General features: G+C 49.3%; 1 protein-coding gene across 1 annotated transcript in view; it reads right to left on the bottom strand.

Moving 5' to 3' along the window:
- Positions 1 to 514: 514 nt before the first annotated feature.
- The window catches only part of LOC138806170 (uncharacterized), a 50511-nt gene continuing 28185 nt past the window's right edge, over positions 515 to 22840 (bottom strand). The window contains exons 9-17 of the mRNA XM_069991713.1: positions 20395 to 20448; positions 14898 to 14942; positions 14074 to 14127; positions 11960 to 12013; positions 8524 to 8577; positions 7146 to 7217; positions 5382 to 5417; positions 2891 to 2935; positions 515 to 611 (exon numbers count right to left, since the gene is read on the bottom strand). Of these exons, the coding sequence (XP_069847814.1) occupies positions 515 to 611; positions 2891 to 2935; positions 5382 to 5417; positions 7146 to 7217; positions 8524 to 8577; positions 11960 to 12013; positions 14074 to 14127; positions 14898 to 14942; positions 20395 to 20448 (511 nt within the window). The remainder of the gene's footprint in view (positions 612 to 2890; positions 2936 to 5381; positions 5418 to 7145; positions 7218 to 8523; positions 8578 to 11959; positions 12014 to 14073; positions 14128 to 14897; positions 14943 to 20394; positions 20449 to 22840) is intronic.

The following is a 22840-nucleotide window of genomic DNA, read 5'->3' on the forward strand; positions in this document are numbered from 1 at the left end:
GGAAGAATGAACACTCAGGAAGCAGCGAGAAGAGCAAGGCGGAGCCACAAGCACATTGCCGGCCTCCCAGGGTGAAACCTGGATCATAAAAGCCATCTACTAAGCCACCACGTTTGTGGGAGGTGGGGAGGGGAAGCAGGAACAGAAAAGGCGAAAGCCTTGAGCTCACTACCAGAGAAACAGAGCAGGGGATGGCAAGGGCAGGGGGACGCGGCGGCCGAGCAGCTCCTGGTAAAAACTCTAACAAAGCAAAAAACAACCATTTTTCTTCCCTCTTAGCAGAAAAGAAGGGCAGGCCCAGAGGAGAGAGGGAACTTGTCTCTGGCTTCACAGACAGCTCCTGGAGGCCTGGGATCTGCACCTGCTCCTCCCCAAGTCTCCAGACTTCCTGCCTTCCCCTCAGGAGCCCCATGCAACATCAGCCTCCTTACCCTCAGTCCAGGAAATCCGGGCTGGCCTGCGGGTCCGGGAGGCCCAGCCGGCCCGCTCTCCCCCGGTGGCCCTTGGGGACCCATCAGTCCTGTGTGGCCTTTGTGGCCTGGGATTCCCGGGTCTCCAGGCTGTCCCTTCCCACCAGGGGCTCCTTTGTCTCCTTTGGTACCAGGATCTCCCTAGGGAGGAGAGAAGTGTGTTAGTAATGAGTCCCGGCTGGAAGGGAACATGTGCTGCGGCCAGAGGTCCCTTCCTCTGGTGCCCTGCCTCCATCCAGGGGCAGCTCAGTGCTAGGTGACCTTCACGTGACTCCATGACTTGATCACATGACTTGATCAGACCATCCTGACTGTACAGAAAAAGATCACTACCAAATCCCAACCAGACTATTAAGCACCCTTAGAGCTGCCATGTGGGGAGGGGGAGAAGGAAGGGGCTTGTCTAAGCAACAAAGAATACTGTAGTTACAACGTAAGGATTTCCATCAAGAACCACGTGGACAGCCTTGCCAGTTTCAATATCAACAGAAAAACTCAGGTATACAACAATATCCAAAGTATATTAGAAGTGGGGAGGGGTAAGATACTTACCATATTTCCTTGGTAAACATAAAATATTTGGAAGACTACATAGGTATTTAACAAGGGCAAGGTAGCTAGAAACCCGGCCTGACCACCAAAGTGACCAATGACTCTGAGAAAGAAGACTGCCCAGTTCTGGAATCATCCTCAGCATGGATGATTAAGCGGAAATCACCAGGACTGAAAGGGCAGAGGGAGAGGGAGACACGCACTGGGAGGGAGGCAGAGAGAGGTGCGTGCAGCAAGTGAACAGCTCCCAAGTCTGTGTACAATGCTCCAAAAAGATAAAAAATTGGTGTACAGGGCTGGCCCAGGGCAGAGGACAGGCTCCAGGGCAGGATGGAAGGGGCTAATGGCTTCCATTGTTTGTACTCTAGCAGTTCAAATTGTTCAGTTACTTGTTTTGAAATTTCACCAATAAAGGACAACATGTACACGTATGGAAATAGAACATATAAAACCCCTTTGTCTAATTAATATATGTTACTATAAATTCAGCATCGATCAGAAAAGCCATGTATCAAAACTTAATTTATTCAGACCCAAGGGAGGTCTCTTCAGTTTTGCACACAGGATGCATTTCATGAGATCACTGCCATCTATCTTTAGTGATCTTGAATTCAGAGGTCAATAAAAGCTTGGGTTCCTAATCTATCTGGAAGGCAGACTCCATGGTACATACACTATGGCATTTCCTATCCATTAAACATCTGCATATCACTTAGCGGTAAGAGGACTTGGCCCCTACTTCAAATGTTCCCAAGATTACCAAGGAATGGGGAGTCAAAGGCCCCCTGGCAGGATTCCAAGAAACCACTTAACCGGGGAAGACAGCACGCCAGTTATTGATTAAGTGTTAGAGAAGAGGTTCCTGAACTCCCTGGTTGACAACTAGAATTCGGGTCTGTCCCTTGTTCTGTGGTTCCCAGGAGCCCCTGAGGGGCGGTCTTAGGGGTCACTCAACATCCCCTTCATTCAGGAACCAACTGCCATGCTCCATGGAATCAAAGTCATTGGAAGGAGACAGGGAGAGAGATCAGAAGGAGAGGAAACACTGCGACTACTTCCACGTCTCCTCCGTCTTCTGTCTGCAAAGGATCACAGCGCCCACCCATACAACAGGCAAAGCATGCTGATACGATGTCTTAGAAGGACCCTATGAAGTGAACGGCAGGAGTACCCCACTTGTTCTGGGGTGACACCCACATGCAAGTGTGTCCAAAGACAGGACTGTGGGCAAAGAAGACATGCAAAGCCACCAAAGGAAGCAGCAGTTCTGTGTCTGTGTCTGTGTCTGTGTGTGGGGGCGTGTGTGCCACGCACGCACACACACGCACACACACACAAGTGCACCCTTCCCCCACTGGCTTTTCTGCAAGGAAAATGATTTCTTCTCATTGTTTCTTTGGAGAAATGAAATGTAAAGAAAGCTTTTCCGAGTGTGGCGCCAAGGCAGCTCATTATGGGAAAATCTGTTCCCTTGTCACCTCCGGTGACAAATCTGGCTCTGGGCGAGCTGGCACTAGGGGAGCCAGGCCTGTCAAGCACACACATTCGCACATGGCGAGAGGGAACCTGTCAGAGCCTCCCGGCGCTTGCCTTTGCATGCGTAATTACCATCATTTTATCCCATAAAAATAACAACCAAAAAGAAAAGGAAAAAAATCACATTGAATACAACAATACTGGGGGCGGGGGGGGGGGAGAAGCCCCTCAGTGGTGCTCGAGATTTTACAAAGAACAGAAAGGCCAACAGGAAGCAGCTGTCCGCTCCGCAAACACCACCTGCAAAGTTCCCTCGACACTGAGAGAGGCCCCAGGGAGGCTGTTCAAGGGGATGACCCCCCCCCACACACACACATAATACACACACTTACCCTTTCTCCTTTGGCTCCTGGCTCTCCTGGCTTCCCAGGGGCCCCCTGCAAGGAGTTAAGTAGATGGTTGTCATTTCATCCCGGCCAGCTGACCTGGCATCTTTGCCTTTTGCATTTCTTCCACACCATGGTGTGCACAGGACAAGGCATCCTGGAATACCTATAACTGATCCCTTAAGAGCTCCAGTTTTGTCCATTACAGGATTGGTACACTTTCCGCTTCGCTCTTTTCCTCCTGTCCCTGGAGACCCCGAGCGGAGGAGGCACCAGCCTGCAGTGAAGCCTCTTCAGCTTCCTCCTCTGCCTCTCTCAGGGTAAACCCCGTCCCCCTTGGCATACACCAGGGGCCTGGCAAGAACTGGCCTTTGATAGGGTCCCATCACTGCTGGCTGGGGGGGGGAGGGCAGGGGGCAGGGCTGGCTCTTGCCAAACCCCATGACTGGGTCCCCGACAGCAGGAACATGCTGATTGGCCATCTCCTGGCTTTCTACACATCATTTTCTCTGTTCTTGTGACATACTCCCAACCTCTGCTCAGATAAGTAACTTGCCAGGCCTCAGATCTCCTTGCAGAAGAACCTTCTACCTCTTCACAGTCCTAGGAGGACTGAGGGACACAGCATTACACACTTTTCACTGCTGGGACATGTGTTCAAAACATGCCAAACTCCAGGCTGGCTATAATGGGGAAACAAATTTAACCCACTGATATGTGTCTTAACTTCAGGTAGACCAAGCTTACATTGACTTCAGAAAGTAAATATAAACTTGAGAGCTTCCGAGCCTGGCCAAGTCTGCTACCCTGAAACCCCCATCCCACGGCACCCGGCCTCTGCAGAGATACAGGGGAGGCGTGGCCCTTCTCATCAGGACCTGAGCTCCCCGCCTGCCAAGAAGAACAAATGGGCATGGGTGATTCTTCTACATGGAAGGTGGGTTTCATGTCTATAATAACAGCTCAAGAAGATACTGTGCTAGTCCAGAAAAAGAAAAAAGCACAATGTCAGAAAGAATCTGAAAGGAAAAGCAGGTAAGAAAAGATGTTCCCACCCCAGTGGGTGGATGAGTTGAGACCAAGACTCAGACATGAGGAAGGCAGGGGTGGGTATCCCATGTATAATCCAGGAAAGTGCAGGAGCTTGAATTTGACAGAATAGGGTCTAACCATAGAGGCCCTGGAGGCCGGCTCAAGATGGACTTTATTCTACTGGAGCCTCAGCCCAATGAGTAGCACATGGGGTGGACGGACTCACCTTCGATCTGGTGAGCAGGAGGGAGCAAGAACAATGAATGGTCAATGTGTGAGTGGAAAAGGGACACGGAACCCAAGCTGAACACCACACTTCTCAGACATGAAGTCTTTGGGTTCAGCTTCCAGGAAGATACCCAGTGAAGGAAGTAGTCCAAAGGCACAGAGTCTGTCTCTTTCAAGAGGGAGGATGCGGGCTTTGAAACACATGAGCTGATGTCTTTAGGGCTCTTTTTCCTGAATCCATTCATCCATCTCCCCATCCCTCATCAAACATTGTTGGTGCCTCCCTAGTGTTGAGGAAGAAGACAGCAGGTGTTCAGACCACACAGAAGGGCCTCTCCTTAGTATCTGGTGGTCAGCGGAAGTCCACAAGGAAAGAGGAGGGAGGGAGAGAGTCGAGACTTTCTGAAAAGAGGGACCTGGAAAAAAATTTGATGTTTCAGGAACTATAAGGTCGAAGTGACTGGAGCTCAGGGGCAGTGACGGCTCAGAGCGTCTTGGAATCCATTGAAGGGGAAGAAAGGGCTGAGAAATGAAGCAGAAAGTGGCATTAAGTGCTTCTGTCACACGGACCCTTGGCACAGGGCAGCGAGGGCCAGGACAGACAAACCCCAGTAGGATGCAGCCGTGATGGTCCAGGAGAAGCACAAAGACAGTTGGGTTAAGGTCCACATGGAAGCAATGGGGAGATCTGACTAGCACTGAGACGCGCCATGAAGCCAGCATCAGTGTGCTGATGAAGAGATGGTCAAGGATGGTTAAGAAAAGAGATGTGTCCAAGCCGGGCGCTGGTGGCTCACGCCTGTAATCCTAGCTACTCAAGAGGCTGAGATCTGAGGATTGTGGCTCAAAGCCAGCCCGGGCAGGAGAGACCGTGAGACTCCTATCTCCAATAAACCACCAGAAAACCGGAAGTGGCGCTGTAGCTCAAGTGGTAGAGCACTCGCCTTGAGCTGAAGAGCTGAGGGACAGCGCCCAGGCCCAGAATTCAAGCCCCATGACCGACAAAAAAAAAAAAAAAAAAAGAAAAGAAAGAAAAGAGATGTGTCCAGACCAGACGGTGCCCTGGTGGCTGTGCCATTGGTGAGCATTTGTGCAAATCAGATCATGTGCTCCTTGTTCAAAAGGCACTAATGACAACAACACAATGGCAGGCTCCTGAGCCTGTCCAAACTGCCCAACCCTGGCTTTCAGTTCCCAAGGGAAGAGCAGTCCAGGGGGACAGAGTGGGCACACTTACCTCTTTGCCTGGAACTCCTTTCTCTCCTGCTTCTCCCTGCAAAACAGAACACAGGACCAGTTCACTCTGTGATATTGGCACGGTGTACCTTATGTGGCTGTCTCTGCCACACATTTCTATTCAGGTCCTGTTCTACCAATGACAGTAACTGTTTGATCCCAAACAAGGCTCTCACTCAGCCTGTGCAGAGGGAGGCAAAGAACTATCCCAGTCCCTGGGCATGACTCAACCTAGACGGCAGCCACAGGATGACAATGTTGACAACAATCTGATCGTGCGAGAGAGGCCATTCTGAGGAGGAGGTTCACAGCATGAGAAATAAAACACCACAAAGTCACCGAGGAAGATCACAGCAGGGAAGTCAGACAAGGCCGGAGGAGGTTCGCTCTGTCCCTGATGGTTAAGGAAGCTGTCATGGGCTCTTAAGGGCAAATCTTGACTCCTCTACTGATTGGCTGGCTCTATGATGTTGAACAACCCCCTTAAGTTGGATATGACTCTGTTTCTTCATCTCTAAAGTAGGCAAAGTAGCTGTGCCTTCCTGTGGGAATCTATAAGACATACATATATATATATATATATATACACACACACACATATATATATGTGTATATACGTGTGTGTGTGTGTGTGTGTGTGTGTGTGTGTGTGTGTGTGTGTGTGTGTGTGTGTGTGTGTGTGTGTGTGTGTATATAAAGAATTCAGACAGTGGCTGGCCCATAGGAAGGGTTGGACACATCATCGGCTATTTTCACTCTTATAGAATAACCATGGTAACACATGCAAACCTGTCTGCTCAGCAGCAGACGGATCATTAACTTGAGAATGAAGAAGAAGACAACCGAGTGAAGATATTTAAGTATCAGTCAGAGCTTGGGAAGCAGCTCTGAAAGAGGATCGCCTGTGGGAAGAGCTGGTCAGGGCTGGCCATGGGAGTAATCAGACAGGGAAGAACTCAGTTGGAGGGGCTGGAGGAGAAGATGGAGAAGCATTCTACCCTGGTATGTTTCACAGAACCCTCATCCTATCTGTTGGAATGCCAAGCTGCGGGCCAGAGACCACAGTGGAAACCCATGGCCCCGGTGCTGATGCTTGAGTCTTCTGCATCCCTGTCCCCAGAGAGCTGGCCAGGGTTCTCTCTGCATCCAGGTGTCAGGTGCAGACTCAAGTGCAGCTAGCTGGTGCAGATGCACCCTGTGGCCTCGAGGAAACCACCCAAGTCCGCAGCCCTCCCTGTCCATCTCGACAACGATCACCATCAAGATCGTCACCATGGTTTTTGCTAAGATCATTCTAGCATCACTGCCCCACCAAAAACACTATGGAGATCATGTGTACCTCTTGAGCCAGGCAGCTCTAGAATACTTCACCTGGATCTTCTCATTTGGCCCTCAGAAGTGGGCGAAGCTGTCAGACTGATGGAGTAAGGTCAGACCAGGGAAGACCTTGTAGACCCGCTTAGGTCAGACTTTATTTGAGGGGACCCAGAGGGGCACCTCATTCCAGGGAGAAAGAGGGAGCAGTGGTAGGTCACTATGCATAACGAGGTATCACAGGCCTTCGTGAAGCTTTCACAGCCAGGGAGTGGAAGGGCTGAGAGTCAGGCAGGTGTGACCTCTGGGCTCTCCACGCCTGCCTCAGTCACGAGGTCTGTTGACATTGTGTGGTCATGACCCGAGGACACGGTACATGGTAGAGACAGTACTGAACATGAACATCACACAGCTGTGTACACATCTGGCCTGGTTGGGGTTCTCTGCTTACCGGTGGCCCCCGGGGACCCTGAAAGCCAGGAAGTCCTGGGCTCCCATTCTCTCCTTTGGTTCCTTTTTGGCCCTGTGAAGGAAAAATAGGAAATTAATTGCTCAAGGTCAAGGGTTCACCCGACCTTTAGGGCGCTCTGAACTCGGAAGTCCCAAGACATCCACCAAAAGACAAGTCAGAGCCCCTTCCCTGTGACAGAGAGGGACCAGGAGGAGACGCGGGCCACTGCGGATCTCCACAGCACTGCTCTGAGGCAGAGGAAGAAGAGAAGCCCCTCCACACACAGCAATGCAGCCAACACAACGGGGAGGTTAATCCACACAAATCACCGAAAGCCTGTGATCCACCAGGATGTCCTCTCCTGAGGACACGGGCCAGCACTCAAGGCATTGTGGGACTTCATCTTTGGAAGATTCAGCTTTAGCATTTGTGGAAGCCATCAAGTGTGGGGTCAGATCTTCAGGGACTAGATTTGACCTTGATGGAGCCATCCTTGTGGCCCCATCCTACCCCATGGGCCTGTCTTACCAGCAGGGACGCCAGTGCTCCCAGTGGAGGTCATCGAGATTGCCGTGAAGACAGAGAGGCCTTTTGCCCTGGCCCAGCAGGACAAGGGTGGTCACCAGGGTAAGCCGGTGCCCAGTAGGCCGGGTTTCTGGTCATTCTGCTTCCACAGTGCCCGCATTTGTTTTCCCAGCAGAGGTCAGCCCAGGGCCCGGGGCCCATTGCCTTCGGAGTGTAATGCCTGACTCCCCACACTTGCACACAGACTCCCGAGTACAGAGGCCAATTCCAGCAAAACACAAATAGAAGCAGATTGGGCTAGGAAGAAACTAGTTGCCAGACTTGGACTTCTCCAACCACAGAACCCACCGAGGTACCATTCTAGGTGCCTCCCAATAATCCGGGCCTGAACTCCCAGTCTGGAACCCTCAGTCCGGTGATCAGAACTGTGTTGGTCAGGTGTGCAGCCTTCCTTCCTCCACGACCTTCGGACGATCCTTCTCACTCCCCACCCATTCTGCCTCCATTTCCACCCGGCACACTCCCTCTGTCACCTACAATGGGCAACTGCTCAGCCCGATCCTTCCTCTTCTTCTGTACACCTACCAAACACCTTACTTCACATTGTGTTTCACTTTTAATAGTGGTTGAGGCCAGTGGCTGCAGACAGTAGAGACGTAGGTGTATGATCACAGGTATTTTAAATTTTGAAAGAGTTTTCCCCAGACCCTCTAGTTTCCTTCCACCCTCATTCTCCCAGTCCAACTCCAATTTCTCTACCAATGCTCCCAGAATGGAGACCAGACAACGTAAGCAATGTTATGCCCTCACAGAGATTGCCCACGCCACCACGTAGCCGTGGAAGGATACTCACTGGAGTTCCTGGATGGCCAGGGTCACCTGGGGAACCTGGTGATCCACTGTTACCCTGGTGGAAGAAACAGAAATGATAATCCTGCCAGGACTGCATGCCAGGGTGTCACAGATCAGGGCATGGCTGGGACAGGACGTCACAGAGCCGGAGCGTGGTGTAGACATTGCTGGAGGGGAAGGGCCTGATTTCACACACTCTCTTCTCACTGGGACCAGTGTGGTTTGCAGGAAACCACTTTGTTCCTCAGAGATTTCTCCACTTGTCAGAAAGAGTTCATAATATTTAATTCATACGGCGATGGTGGAGCTGAGTCCGTGGGCATGCAAAGGCCCAGCCCAGTGACTTGTGCCTACAGCGCAGGCACGATAAAGAATCATGACCACATTCACTCCTCCATCCATTCATCCTTCAACTCAAGATGCTGTGTTTGGAAGGAAAGCAACTAAAAGGACCAGACGTAGAGATGATGGCTTGCCTCACGGAATGCTGCTCCCCACCGAGGATGTCCATGTGCTCACCTCTTTCCACTGCCCGGCCATGTAATAGACGAGGACAGGGAAGGGAGGGGGAGATGCGCAGCCCTGCCCTGGCAGGCCCAGGTTCACGGATGTGTTCACAGTGACTGTCTCAATTCAACTATTTTCCAAAGGTGTTTTCTGCCCATTTGTCATCGGATGAATATAGTTAACCAAGAAGATTTCTGATAGAGTATTAAAAAAAATCAGGAGGGTGAAGAATGTTCCTCGATACCTCCTTTTAGGCAACGATGCCTGAAATTCTTCCATTGGAATTGGCCTCACCCTCTGCCCACCATGTTTTAACTTGTGTGCCTCTCCTCCCTGCTACCAGGAACCCAAGAGTCTGTGCCCATGACCCCCACGCCCGCAGTGTCCAGCACAGGTCAGGCACAGGAGTCTCTCTCCTTCAAGGGATGGGCCAAGGGCATCCCTGAGGCTCTTGTGAATGCTGAAATGCACAAAGCAGATCTTCACAAACGTTTCCAGGAGACATGTTAGTGGGGGGCAGTGATCCCTGCCTGGGCACTTCGTACACAGCACACCCTCAAAGGGGCTTCACACACGTGCAAACATCATCACCATTTTTACAAGTGGAGAAACAGGCCCAGAAAGGTTAAACTGGCCAGAGCCGGAGGGTCTGAACTCTGAGCTCAGGCAGCACAGATCATATATCCCACACTGCTTTGCATCTCAGAAAGGACCAAACTTGTGGGTTCGTGATACAACTGTAGCCTCCTCCTGTGCCTACCACATACACAGATGACCACGGCGGGACTCATCTTACCCAGTCCTCCCGAAGATGTCTTCAATGTCTTTAGTCCTCTACCCCAGGTGAGGACACGGAGGCGCAGAGGAAGCCCAGGCCCAGCGAGGCTAGAGCTGCAGAAGGCTGAAATCCGAGCAGCAAGCAGGATCTGCACCAGGGCCCCGCCTCGGTCCCTCCCAGGAGAGCTGCCAGCTACCTCTCCCTGTGCTCCCTCGCCCACCATCCCATCTGTGTCCCTCTAAAAATATGCGCTTCGCCAAATCCCTGCAGAAATCACATCTCCTCCCTCCTCCCTCTGGGCCCCTCTACAGCAGGGGGAGGAAAACAGGACACATCAGCACACAGCAGCCAAACCAGGCATGGGGTTGCCTGTCCACTGGGTACTGGAGACATTCTAGGGTCATGGAGGCCCTCCAAGTGTCTCCCCCTTTCTCAAGAATCCCCCTGGGAAAGTCCCCGGGCGGCTCCAGCATGGAAGGTATGGGGGGCTTTCCCCAGATATTGTGAGGCACACTCTCCGGCCTTGAGCTCCCTTCCTTCCAGGATGACCTCTTTGACAAGGAAATCTGGCCCACACAGGCCCGCGCTTGGATGTGTCAGAGGGATTAAGCTGCAGACTCTGTGCCAGACGGCTCGGGTCTAAATCCTGCCATAGCTGCTGACTCAGCTGTGTGATCTTGGGTGAATTACCTGGCATCTCTGTGCCTCCATTTCTCCTCTACACATGAGTAACCACCACACTCAGAGGTTTTGAGGAAAACTCAGTGAACAAATGAGGTTAGTGCTTCACAAAGTCCACAGCACTAAACCCTCCTGGTAGCTCCTAAAAGCCAGTGGCTAGAAGTGGTCATCATGCGATCTTTTCCCACCTCTGTGCAGATGAAGATTTTAAAGAAATAAAATGAAGGGTTGTTTTTTTTTTATGGCCACACACATACTTTCTATACATGAGAGCAACTCATAAATACTGTCAGCCAGCAATGTAATGATGTTTTGGGGCACAACAGACTATATACACAACCGTGGTCCTATAAGATTACAGTGGGCCTGAGAAGTTCCCAATGCCTAGTGGTGTCATAAGGCCAGAAACGGAAAGGATAGTATGTGCTCGTGTTCCATATGTGGCTCTTGATGATCCTAATAGATGGATATTCCACAGGCTTATACACCACCATGATATGCTTTCCAACTTAGTTTCAGACTATATTTCTACTTATGAACAAAGCAAGCTATAGCCTGACATGGTGGACAGCTGTCAGCTACTCAGGAGGCTGAGGAAGGTGGACCTCAAAATAGAGGCCAAGTTAAGGATACCCTGTCTCTAAAACAAAAGCAAAAGGACTGCAGGCATCACGCGAGCGGTAGAGTGCTTTCTCAGAGAGCGCAATCCCCAGAATTCAATGTCTAACATCTCAAAATAGCAGGTAAGTAAAAACTTCCACAAAAGACTACCCACGTACTCAGACAACCACTCACTCATCTCGTGTGCATCAGGTGAGTTGATCACATCCTTTTGTTTTTTTCTTGCATAGCACTCTGCGTGTACAAATCTCTTTTCTGCTTCTCCATACTCGCTGGCTATTCTTAGGTAAGCATTTACTTAGGTGTGCAAATGGGCACAAACAATACTGAAAATATTGACTAACATCTGGGAGGTGAGGAGGTTAAACTGTGTCTCCTCAAAATTCGTAGTTGGAGTCCTAGTGATCTTGGTACTCTCAGAATGGGACCTTAGTTAGAAACCAGGTCATTGTAGACTAATGAGTTCCATGAGTTCAAGGTGTGGTAGGGTGGGATCCTTATCCAATATGAACCCAGAGACACACAGGAAGAACTTCCTGCAGATGGAGGCAGAGACGGGGTGATGCATTCACCATCCAAGGAAGGCCAAGCGGAACGGAGCCCCCTAGAAGGTGTAGATGTATGGAGCGCCATCCTTTGGAAAGGCCAATCCTGCCCATGCATGTCCCCCTCTCCGGCTTCTGGCCTCCAGATCCCTGGACAATCAGGGGCCAAGGGCAGTGGCTCGAACCTATAAAGCCTTGATTTTTTTCCCCCACATCATATATGACTGCACCAGGGTGCACTAGCCAAACATCACCAGGATAAGTCCTTGCCAACACATGCAGCAAATCCTCAAGGCAAAACTTACCGGGGGTCCCCTGGGACCTCGGGGACCCTGTAGCCCTGCAGGTCCGGCATCACCCTGGAACAGACAGACATGAGCCATGTCATCACAGAGAGACACAGGAAAGAGGCTGATGGTCCAGCTTCCAATGTGGGCTAGACGGCACCAAGAGACCCAGCCGCTCCCTTATGAATCACTGGTAATTGCACATTTGCGCAAAGCTGCTTCTCACAAACGAGGACACTTCGTGTAAGTTCTCATTGAGGCCTGAGGGTACATGCCCACTTGCTCAGGAATCTCACCCCATTTCCATCGTCTCCTGACTGAATCCTCCCAGAAAAAAAAATCTGCCCAGTAGGTGCACAGGGCCTTTGGAGCTAAGCAGTGCCCACCAGGTTCACAGGGCCTTTGGCGCTAAGCAGCCATGTTTCACAAAGCACTACCATTTTTATGAGGCCCAGGCAGCCTCCTTACTTGCTGTAATCCTACTGTGTTAGGGGAGAAGTCTCAAGAGTTTTGACATGTTACCACACACAGTGGACTAGAAAACAGTCTAAAAGCCCAGTTTTTAAACTAAAAAGAGCCAGAGAGCTCAGATGGAGAAAGAAAGCATTTGCCCACCAGCTGGTGCCCCAGGCTCCTACTCAACTCCATCTTGAGTGTGGTCTGGGCTGAGACCAGCTCCAATGCAACCTGGGGAGGACTTTTCCCCCCAGTGAACACTGAAGTAGAGAAGTGGCTAAGCCAGGATTGCCCAGCTGCCACCTAGCATCTGAGAGGCCCCCACGAGGCAGGGTTGGGGTGTGTTTGCGTTCAGCTATGCACAGGGGGCTTCTTCACACACCGCATCGCTAGAGTAGGTGCTAAGGAAAAACATGGGACCTAGATCAGCTTTCTCCTTTGATCCCGTCTAGCTCCATCAACTCAGGTCAGCCAAAGGGCCGGCATGCTTCACGGCATCGAGAACACTGAGATGCTTCCACCTCACCAGTTCTCAGCCCGGTCCAAAGAGGGCAAAGGGCAGACAGGGGCCACCTGAGAGCTCAAGACACCATGTTCATACTTTCCTCCAAAGAGCCATTCTCAGGAAACCAAGCTACTTCCTCCAGCGTCAGGAGGCCTGCAAGATGCCAAATACAAAAGCTTGCCAGCCACTGGGGACATGACCACCTGGCAAATACTGGCTGCAGTCTGGCTGCACCTTCCTCTGGCTCTCCATAAGGACAGTAAGTCCTTAACCTGTCCAGATCTCAGTGTTTTAATGATATCACCCGAGTAAGAAATATACTTGCACTGTCCTGATTCAAGACCACTTAACCCAAGGGTCATCTCAGCCATCTGAAATGACATGCAGCTGGGCTGTAACTCTAGCTCCTTAGGAGGCTGAGATCTGAGGATCATGGTTCAAAGCCAGCCTGGACAGGAAATCCTATGAGACTCTTATCTCTAATTAACCACAAAAAGCCAGAAGTGGAGCTATGGTTCAAGAGATAGAGTGGTAGCCTTGAGCAAAACAAATAAAAATAAAATGATCAGGGAGAATACCCAGGCCCTGAGTTCAAGCCCCCAGACTGGCACTAAATTAATTAATAAATTATGGAGATGAGGGGCTATGATTACTAAGGAAGCAGGAGATGGAGGAAGATGCTAGGAGGAGAGGTGGCTGTCTTTCTAGGGCACAGAGTGTGCAACAGTGGCCCTGCCATGGGTACCAACAGGCAAAGCATAGTTAATCCACAAGGCACAGGCCCCACCACGGGCAGGAAGCCCTGGCCAGCGTGTGGAGTTCACTGTGTGGCACTTTACAGCAGGGTCACCAGTCACTGCAGAGAGCAGCTCCTGCTGTCAGTCCCTGGTCTTCCCAACTCCCGCAGGCCACAGCACACCCAGGGTCCCCCACAACAACCCCACCAAGGCTGAGAATGCGGCTCAGTGGTAGAGTGCTTGCCTAGCATGCCTGAAGCCCTGGGTTCAACCCCTCAGTACCACATACACAAGAAAAGCCAGTAGTGCTGTGGCTACAGTGGTAGAGCGCTAACCTTGAGCAAAAGAAGCTCAGGGACAGCGTCCAAGCCCTGCGTTGGAGCCTCAGAACTGGCAAAACAAAACAAACAAACCCCCACTGAAAACACACTTACATCTTTTCCTGGTGTCCCTTCCTGGCCAGGGGGGCCCATGGCCCCAGGCTCTCCCTAGAAACAAGAAGAGGCTGTTAGGGATGGAGCTGCCTTGGCTTCTGGATGCCTCCAGCCGGGGGCCTCAGGGGAAGTGAAAGAGAGACAGCAGTGAAAGAGAGACAGCCTCCCACAGGGCAGAGCCTGCTGCACAGGGCGGGATCTTCATCACCCACAACTAGGACCAGAAAGATTGCAGGCCGATGGGGGGGAGAAGCAGGAAGATTGCGGGGGGCCTCGCGTGCTCCCCCCCCCCCGCAGTGCAGCAAGCCAAGGATCAGCAGGGCCTGCTCGGGTCCTCTCTTTATCTGGTGGCCATACCCCCCCCCACACTCTCTATTGTGGCTTTGTACTAGTTATTAGTTATTAGCACAGCCACAGACCCCAGGGTCCTTTTCATCCGGGCACTGGAGTTAAAGGAGAAGGAAATAGACTATGGAAGAAGGTGGACCTTGGGGAAACGGCCACCCATATCTTCAGGGCTTCAGATTCGCCCTCTGCAAAATAAACCCACTGCTGAGATTTGTTTCATAGGCTCCCGGGCAACATGCACATCCCAGATGCTGGAAACCACCGCAGAGGTCGGGTGGCTCTGGTCAAACTGGCCGTGCATCTGCCTGCCCTCGAGCAGGACCAGCAAGAGGAATCAGGCTAAAAGAGGGCGTGAGAGTAGAGCCCGAGGGTTAGGTAACACGGTATGTCCCTGCTGCGCACCTCAGCAGCCCTCCCTCTAAATGTGCCCACTCTGACTCACCCAGGAGACCTTCCAAAGCCAGTCACTCACTTACCCGAGGACCAGGGGGCCCAGAATCGCCTGTATGTCCCTTGAAGCCCTGGAAGAAATAAGACGGAGTTACTTCAACAAACAGCAGGCTCAAGGGGCAAAGGAAGGGCGTAGGCTTAGCGTGATGAAGAGCAGGTACATCTTCTCCTGTGGCTTTGGCTCCACCCAACTCTGCTCATTGTCAACTGCCAGACAGACACTGGGCCCTGCTGTGTGCTCAGAATGGGGAGGAAGGTGGGAAAGGAGAAGGGGGAGGGGCGCAGTGATGGAGGGGGAGGAAGGGGGAGGGGCACAGTGATGGAGGGGGAGGAAGGGGAAGGGGCACAGTGATGGAGGGGGAGGGGTGCAGTGATGATGGAGGGGGAGGAAGGGGGAGGAAGGGGGAGAGGTGCAGTGATGATGGAGGGGGAGGATGGGGGAGGGGCACAGTGAAGGAGGGGGAGGAGGGGGAGGGGTGCAGTGATGGAGGAGGAGGGGTACAGTGATGATGGAGGGGGAGGAAGGGGGAGGGGCTCAGCGATGGAAGAGGAGGAAGGGGAGGGGTGCAGTGATGGAGGGGGAGGAAGGGGGAGGGGTGCAGTGATGGAGGGGGAGGAAGGGGGAGGGGCACAGTGATGGAGGGGGAGAGAGGGAGAGGGGTGTAGTGATAGAAGAGGAGAAAGGGGGAGAGGTGCAGTGATGGAGGGAGAGGAAGGGGAGGAGCGCATGATAGAGGGAGAGGATGGGGGAGGGGCGCAGTGATGGAGGGGGAGGAAGGGGGAGGGGCGCAGTGATGGAGGGGGAGGAAGGGGGAGGGGCGCAGTGATGATGGAGGGGGAGGATGGGGGAGGGGCGCAGTGATGGAGGGGAGGAAGGAAGGCGAGGTCAGGGTTCCTCCCTATGGGGCCCGCGATGCGGTGCTGGCCCTCACAGTACTCTCAGGTCACCGTCCTCAAGTCATGAAAGGTGAATTCTGTGTGCCCGGCTTATCGATGAGGAAAGTGGTGCTGTGGTTCACACACACCCCGACTGACACATGGCCTCTCCCTGCCTCTGAAATCAAGCAGCAGCTTGCGGCCCCACAGAGCTCTCAGAGCAAGGACCCTCCACACCCCGCTCTGGCCTTATCTCCTGAGAAGAACAGAACCTCTGGCGGGACCTACGGGGTACCCTCTCTCGCCAGTCTCAACTCAAAAAATGTGCGGCTATAGCTAACATAATGCTACCTGCGTGAACATCTGAAATCATTTCCTCCCAAGTCAGGTCTGAGTCAAAGGTGTTCACTCTCTTCTATCATATTCAATAGAGTGCTAGAAATTACTGCAGAGAAATAAGGTAAGAGAAAGAAAAGGAATTCAAATAGGAAAGGAAGAAGGAACATTATTCTTACTTGTACATGATATAATCCTTGACTTAAATGAGGCAAAAGATTCTACCAAAGCATCCCGAGGTTTTTGGAATAGCACGATATACAAGTAACATATAAAAAAATCAGTAGGTTTTTCTATACAACAATGAACATGCTGAGAACAAGTTCAGTAAAAACAATTCCACTTGTAATAGCATCAAAAAACTACAAAAACACCTAGAAGTAAATTATTATCTAAGAAGGGAAAAGACCTATTCAATAAAAACTATAAAATGTTGAAGAAAGAAATGTTTAAAAAAACAGAACATGGACAGAGCTGCCATATCTTTGGATTTGGTCTAGCAGAATCCATGCTGTGAAAATGACTACACCATCTACAGATTCAGTGAAAACAGTTCATCAAAAAGCTCATCAAAACCCCAATGTTGTTCCTCACAGGAACAGAAAAATCAATCCTAAAATTCATATTCATATAAAATTCATATTCATATAAAATTCATTAAAAAAGACCCAATACACCAAAAGAGCAATGCTGGAGGTATCACAACACCAGACTTCAAATCACATTGCAGTAACAACAACAACAACAAAAATCAGCATGGTAGTGGAATGCAAATAGATACAAGGACGCATGGAACACTGGGTACTAGCCTATAATCGCAGCTACTCAGGAAGCTGAGATCTGTGGATTATAGTTCCAAGCCAGTCATCTTGGGACGAAAAAAATCCATGGGAGTCTTATCTCCATTTAACCTCCAAAAAGCTAGAAGTAGAGCTATGGCTACTGCAGTAGAGTGCTAGCCTTGAGCCAAAAAGCTCAGGAACAGCACCCTGACCCTGAGTTCAAGCTTGAATACAGGCATACACAAACAAAGACAAAGAGAACAGCATCAAAGACACAGAAATAAACTCCCACAGCCATCTGACATTTTACAAAGGAGCCAAAGACTCCTATAGACCTAGCTACACAGGAGGCTGTGATCTAAGGATCACAGTTTGAAGCCAACCTAGGCAGGAAAAGCCGGTGAGACTATAATCTCCAATTAACAACCAAAAGCCAAAGCAGAGGTTTGGCTCAAGTGGTAGAGCGAGAAAGCTAAAGGATGGCTCTGAGTTCAAGCCCCAGGACACACCCCTTCCTCCACTCCTACACCCTACACAGGCTGTGAGATAATCGGCTATCTACACACACACAAAAACAGAAATAGGACCCTTTTCTTTTATCCTGTACAAAAATCATTTAAAAATGGATAAAAGGCTTTAAAGTAAGACCTAAAGCTCCGAACCTACTAAAGGAAAACAGGGAAAATAGAAAATTTAGTTATAAACCTTTTTCTGAATAAGACTTTTAGTTGCCCTGGAGATAAAAGCAAGAAATAACAAAATAGCGTTTGCTCATCAAGGGAAGCAATGATCAGACTCCAAAGACAACCCACAAAATGGGAGAAAGTCTTCAAGGAGATAACCAGTTTTCCCAGCATCATTTGTTTATTATATTGCATTCTATAATTCTACAAGCAATCATCAATTTTGCTTAAGTCAATATGGAATTTCTTCAAAAAAAAAAAAAAGAGTAGAAGCTGGGCGTTGGTGGCTCACATCTGTAAGCCTAGCTACTCTGGAGGCTGAGATCTGAGGACGGCAGTTTAAAGCCAGGCCCTGCAGAAAAGCCCATGAGACTCTTATTTCCAATTAACCACCAAAAGAAGGAAAAAAAAGGCAGAAGTGGCATGTGCACATGTGTGCACTCACACACACACAAACACACATATACACATACACATACACATACACACATACACAAAAAAGTAGAGCTACTTTATGACCCATCTATACCACTCCTAGTCATATATCCAAAGGGTGTAAATCAACATACAAGAGAAATACATGCACACCCATGTTTACTAAGCACTGGTCACAATAGGCAAGATAAAGAACCAGGCTAGAGTCCCCACAAATGACTAGAGAAACTGATACAGATGGGTGAGAGATAGAAATTCATCATCCACAAAGAAGAATGAAATCATGTCATTTGCAAGAATACAATGGAACTTGAGAACATGTTGACTGAGATCATAAAAACTCAAAAAGCCATGTATCAAGGTTTTACACATATCTGGTACCTAGAATAATAATAGTAGTAATAATAATAATATTAGTATAAAAGAGAAACTGAGGTAGTCAGTGAGGAGGGGATGAAGAGGATCAAAGTAGAAAATATATTACATGTATATGTGTACATAGACATACATGTATACTATACATATATCCATATACATTTATGCATCTATACATACATATATGCCTATGTGCATATATATATATATTTATATATGAAGACAGCATAATGAAACCAACTCAACACTGTCTGAAAAGCAGTGGAGAAGAGGTAGTAGATGCACAGTATGCACCTACAGAATTATCACAATGACACTCCCTTGTACTATTCATGTATACTAATATTAACTAGTTTATTTGATTTGAGAACACAGAGCCTGGGGCTGTAGCTGAATAGTACAGTTATAATCTGGTCATATGTGGAAGTCCCTGGGTTCAACCCCCACCCACGCTACGAGAAAAAAAAACAAACAAATGAACTAACCATTATTCACCATGATACCATACTTTTATGAGATTATATTATGTTCCATAGTAAGCAGTCATCTAATAAATTTTAAAAATGCCTTTAGAAAAAATATAATGAGATCATCAATTTCAAGTATGCTTGGAAAAAAAATCAATTGCTTATTCTGTATTTCAACACCCACAGGCAAAAACGGTCCTGGTGCTCAGGCTCCTTCTGGTGTGGTTAGGTGAAAAGCAAGGAGATTTGGGTGAGAGCAATATTGATTTTTGTGTTTTATTTCCTCCTATTGAAAAAACTAGCTTGGTGATTTATTGATTTTTTTAAAGAAAAACAACATTAAGGAAACAGAAGTCACAATTTTGGTCTGCTACTTCTTGGCAGATAATTGGATTTTAAGATTTTCATTAAACAACATATTTTTTCCAGAAACAATTTAAATAATTGTGTAAATAACTTTGAAATTATGGAAAAATAAAGCATTAGAAAATCCTAAAATCATTAGAAAAATCTTAGTTATGGAGAAATTTGCAGATGAAAATTAAGACTCACTTTTAGTCTTGGACACTTATCCAAAAGACTACAAGTCAGGATATAATAAAGACACATGCACAATCATGTTCACTGCTGCACAATTCACCATAGCCAAGTTACAGAAACAGCCTAGATGCCCTATAATGAACCAGTGGATCAAGAAAATATGATTTAGATATGTCCGCACACACATACACAATGGAAATTCATTCATCCATCAGGAAGAATAATGCTATGTCACTTGCAGGAAAATGGATGGACCTAGAAAAATATGTTAAGTGAAGCAAGTCAGGCTCAGAGAGACAAGGGATGCATGTTTTTTTTCTCATTTTGATCTAAATTAATAGCATGTCTGATAACAGGGCCATACACACGCATATATTTACACAATCGAACTGAACAAAATATAATATACACAGGGGTAAATTTCAATAACGCAACTCCTTGTTAGCTGACCGTTTAACAAAATAAATACCAGAAAGCTGAAATATGTTTTGTCTGAGGGTGCTGTAGCTTAAGGGGAGAAGGGAAGAAAAGGATGGGAAAATACAGTCTTAATATTCACTGTAGTTAGACAAGAATGGAACCAGATAGCGTGAGGCCATGGATGGAGTTTGGAAAGATGAAGACAGTGATGGAAGGGGAGACATTGGTCAAGATGCATGGTATTCATAAGTTAACACACCGAATTGAAACCCCTTTGTACAACTCCTCAAAGATATTTTTTAGAACACTCATGTCTAGGTCTTACTATTCAGAGAGAACCCACTAAAAGTATAATCAAGAAGAAACCAACGCAGAAAAGTGAAAACAGTCCTGTGGTGGTGGTGGCGGGGGAAGGGGGGGGGCTGTGATTTTCCACATGTAATATGTGGAAACAGCAGAGATGTTCTTGGAAGAACCCCTGTTCTCGGAGGATGGGGAGATGGGTGTGTAACCTCACATTCAGGTCTCAGCTATCCCTACCCAAGGTGGGCAGAGCCTCGTGGCTGAGGGGCTTCACGCTACCATGCCCAACACTGGTCCTAAACTTACAGGTGGTCCTCGGGCACCGTCCGCTCCTGGCAGACCCGGCTCTCCTGCTTTGCCCTGAAAGAAGAAAAGAACAGTTGGAAGACCGTATTTTCAGGATTTCCCTGTTGCCGTCTGCCAGTACTTTGTATCGCTCTATGTCCACAAGCCACAGTCTTTATGACTGTCAGCCTGCTCCCCCCGTTTTCTGGTCCATTTCATCTAGGCCTACACCCACAATACGTCCATGCCCAGAGCCTTCTAGGTTTCCTTGGGAGTGCTGGCTGCACAGTGCTTCCTGACTCCTCATGCCCTGCACTGTCAGAAGTGCTCCAGCCTGAGGAGAGATGACGGCAACATCTCAATGCCCATGGATGTCTTCACCCAGAAGCTATTAAGGATTGTGCCTTCCGGGAGGTGACACAGAGAAGCAGGCAGGCACATTTCCACTGAGCATCGAAATGGAGAAGCCAGACTTCCTAGACTTGCTCCACACCCAGATGGCTGTTCTTGCCTGTGATGTAGGTCTCTGCGAGTCAGGCAGTACAGACCTATCCTGGCTCTGCTCCGAAGGAAAGTATGATGGTGGCCACGGGATCCAGATTACGCTCAGAAAAATGGGACAATAACCAGCAGGCCTTAACGGTGTCCATGCATCCACCCTGAAATCCAGTGAAACTCTTCTTAACCCTCCAGCTGAGCACTGGGATACAGAGAAGTTGGGTCATCTACCCAAGGAACACAACTCAAGTTCTAGTGAAGACATTTACCAGCCACATCCTTGGGCTCATTGGGAGTGAATCTGCCTGCCCCAGTCCTACAACTCCTTCAGAGGCTAGCTGTTAGATTGGGGGGGGGGGGCAGTGAGGAGGGGGAGGGGGGCAAGGACATGCTGGCTCCAGTGGGCTCTTGAAGGTGTGAAGAAGGCCCATACATGTGTGAGGGAAGGCCTCCAGGAGCAGTGATCATCCACAAAAGGCTGGAGCGTGATACGTAGCTATCCCAGACCCTGGTCCTGCCTCAGAGATGGGGAAGGGCTGACCTTCTAGTGGTGATCCTCAGGGATCCCCACAGAGCTCTCTCTGTGCTCCCCGGAGGAGTGACGCACTAGCTGGCCTTTTCCTCGCCCCCTCATCCAGTCCCGCAGAGGTTTACTTTGTAGGATTCCCTCCTGAATACCTGCTCCCAACCTCTGCCTAAGATCTCAGGGGATCCTAGGTTCTACCCGTCCCTATAATTCAGGGTGATGAACAGGAGGGCAGCGCCGTGAAGTTTCCCAGTGAATCAATGGGAGAATGCAGGCATGTAAATCTTAGGCCCGGGCACGTGCAGGAGTACTGCTATTCCTGGTCAGGTCATAGGGTTCTGGATGGGGCTCTCTGCTGCTGGGGGTGAGGTTACCCACCAGTCATGTGCAGTCCAGGAGACACAGCCTTGTGTCCAACATGTACTCCATGCACCCAGGACAGACTTAGTTTTTGCATCAGTAATGTCTAATGCCTGGCACAGGCATAGGCTAGAGCTGGCATTCAATAAACAGACCGAAGAAAAGATCAAAGTCCCCAGTTACTCTAGTGGAGGGACACTTCTCAGGCTAATGCACCTCCAGAAAGCTGGGTCCCTGTTCTGAGCTCTGTGCTCCAGGTTAACCCCTGGATGCTTCATTGATGAACTGATGATCTTGACTGATCTGTCTACCGCTCTGTGACAAGTTCCCCAGCTGGAATGATGATGGTCCTCCCCCCTGGGGCTTTACAACAGATTGGAAAAGGAGGTGAAGTACTATGCCCGGGCCTCAGGTGCTTGCAGGAGTTCCAGCCAGAGGACACAGTTTCTGATGCCATCCACCTGCTGACTGCCCTTGGTCTCTTTCCCGGGGCAGGTCACCTGGGAGTCAGCCCTGCTTTAAGCATGTCTGCTAGGCTGCTTCAGAATTCTAGAGCCTTTGTTTGTAGTGATGATCTGTTTTCCCCTCCCATTCCCCCTAGTGATAAATCTTGGCTTTGACATCTGGCAAACAGTGTAAACTGACAAAGAGGTGCCTCTGGCAGAACTGCGAAATTTAGAGGCAGTGATAATAGTTTATGACCAAACAAATTAAACGGAACATGAACTTCCCCCTAGAAACTTTTATGTAATTCTACTCAAGGGCTCCAACGGCTCTACAGTTTCGACCTCACCAGGAATTAAAAGTAGGGCAGCTGCAAAAAGAAACTCACTAAAATAATTAACAGTCAGACAAGCCGGAGCAGGACATGCAGTGTTCCCCTCATTTGCTCCTCCAGTTACTCTGGCAGTCAGCTTCTTTTCATTCCACAGAAAAAGACACTAGTGCTCACAGACGCTATCTGACTCACTCTGGGTCATCAAGGAGTGGAGCCAGTACCACTTCCCAGCGGTGATTGTTGCTGTAACTGTGGACTAACACATTTTTACTTCACCATTATCATTTAATTTTGTCAGTAAGAAA

The sequence above is a fragment of the Dipodomys merriami genome, unplaced genomic scaffold, assembly GCF_024711535.1.
Source record: "Dipodomys merriami isolate MVZ:Mamm:240054 unplaced genomic scaffold, mDipMer1.0.p SCAF_4, whole genome shotgun sequence".
Taxonomy (NCBI): domain Eukaryota; kingdom Metazoa; phylum Chordata; class Mammalia; order Rodentia; family Heteromyidae; genus Dipodomys; species Dipodomys merriami.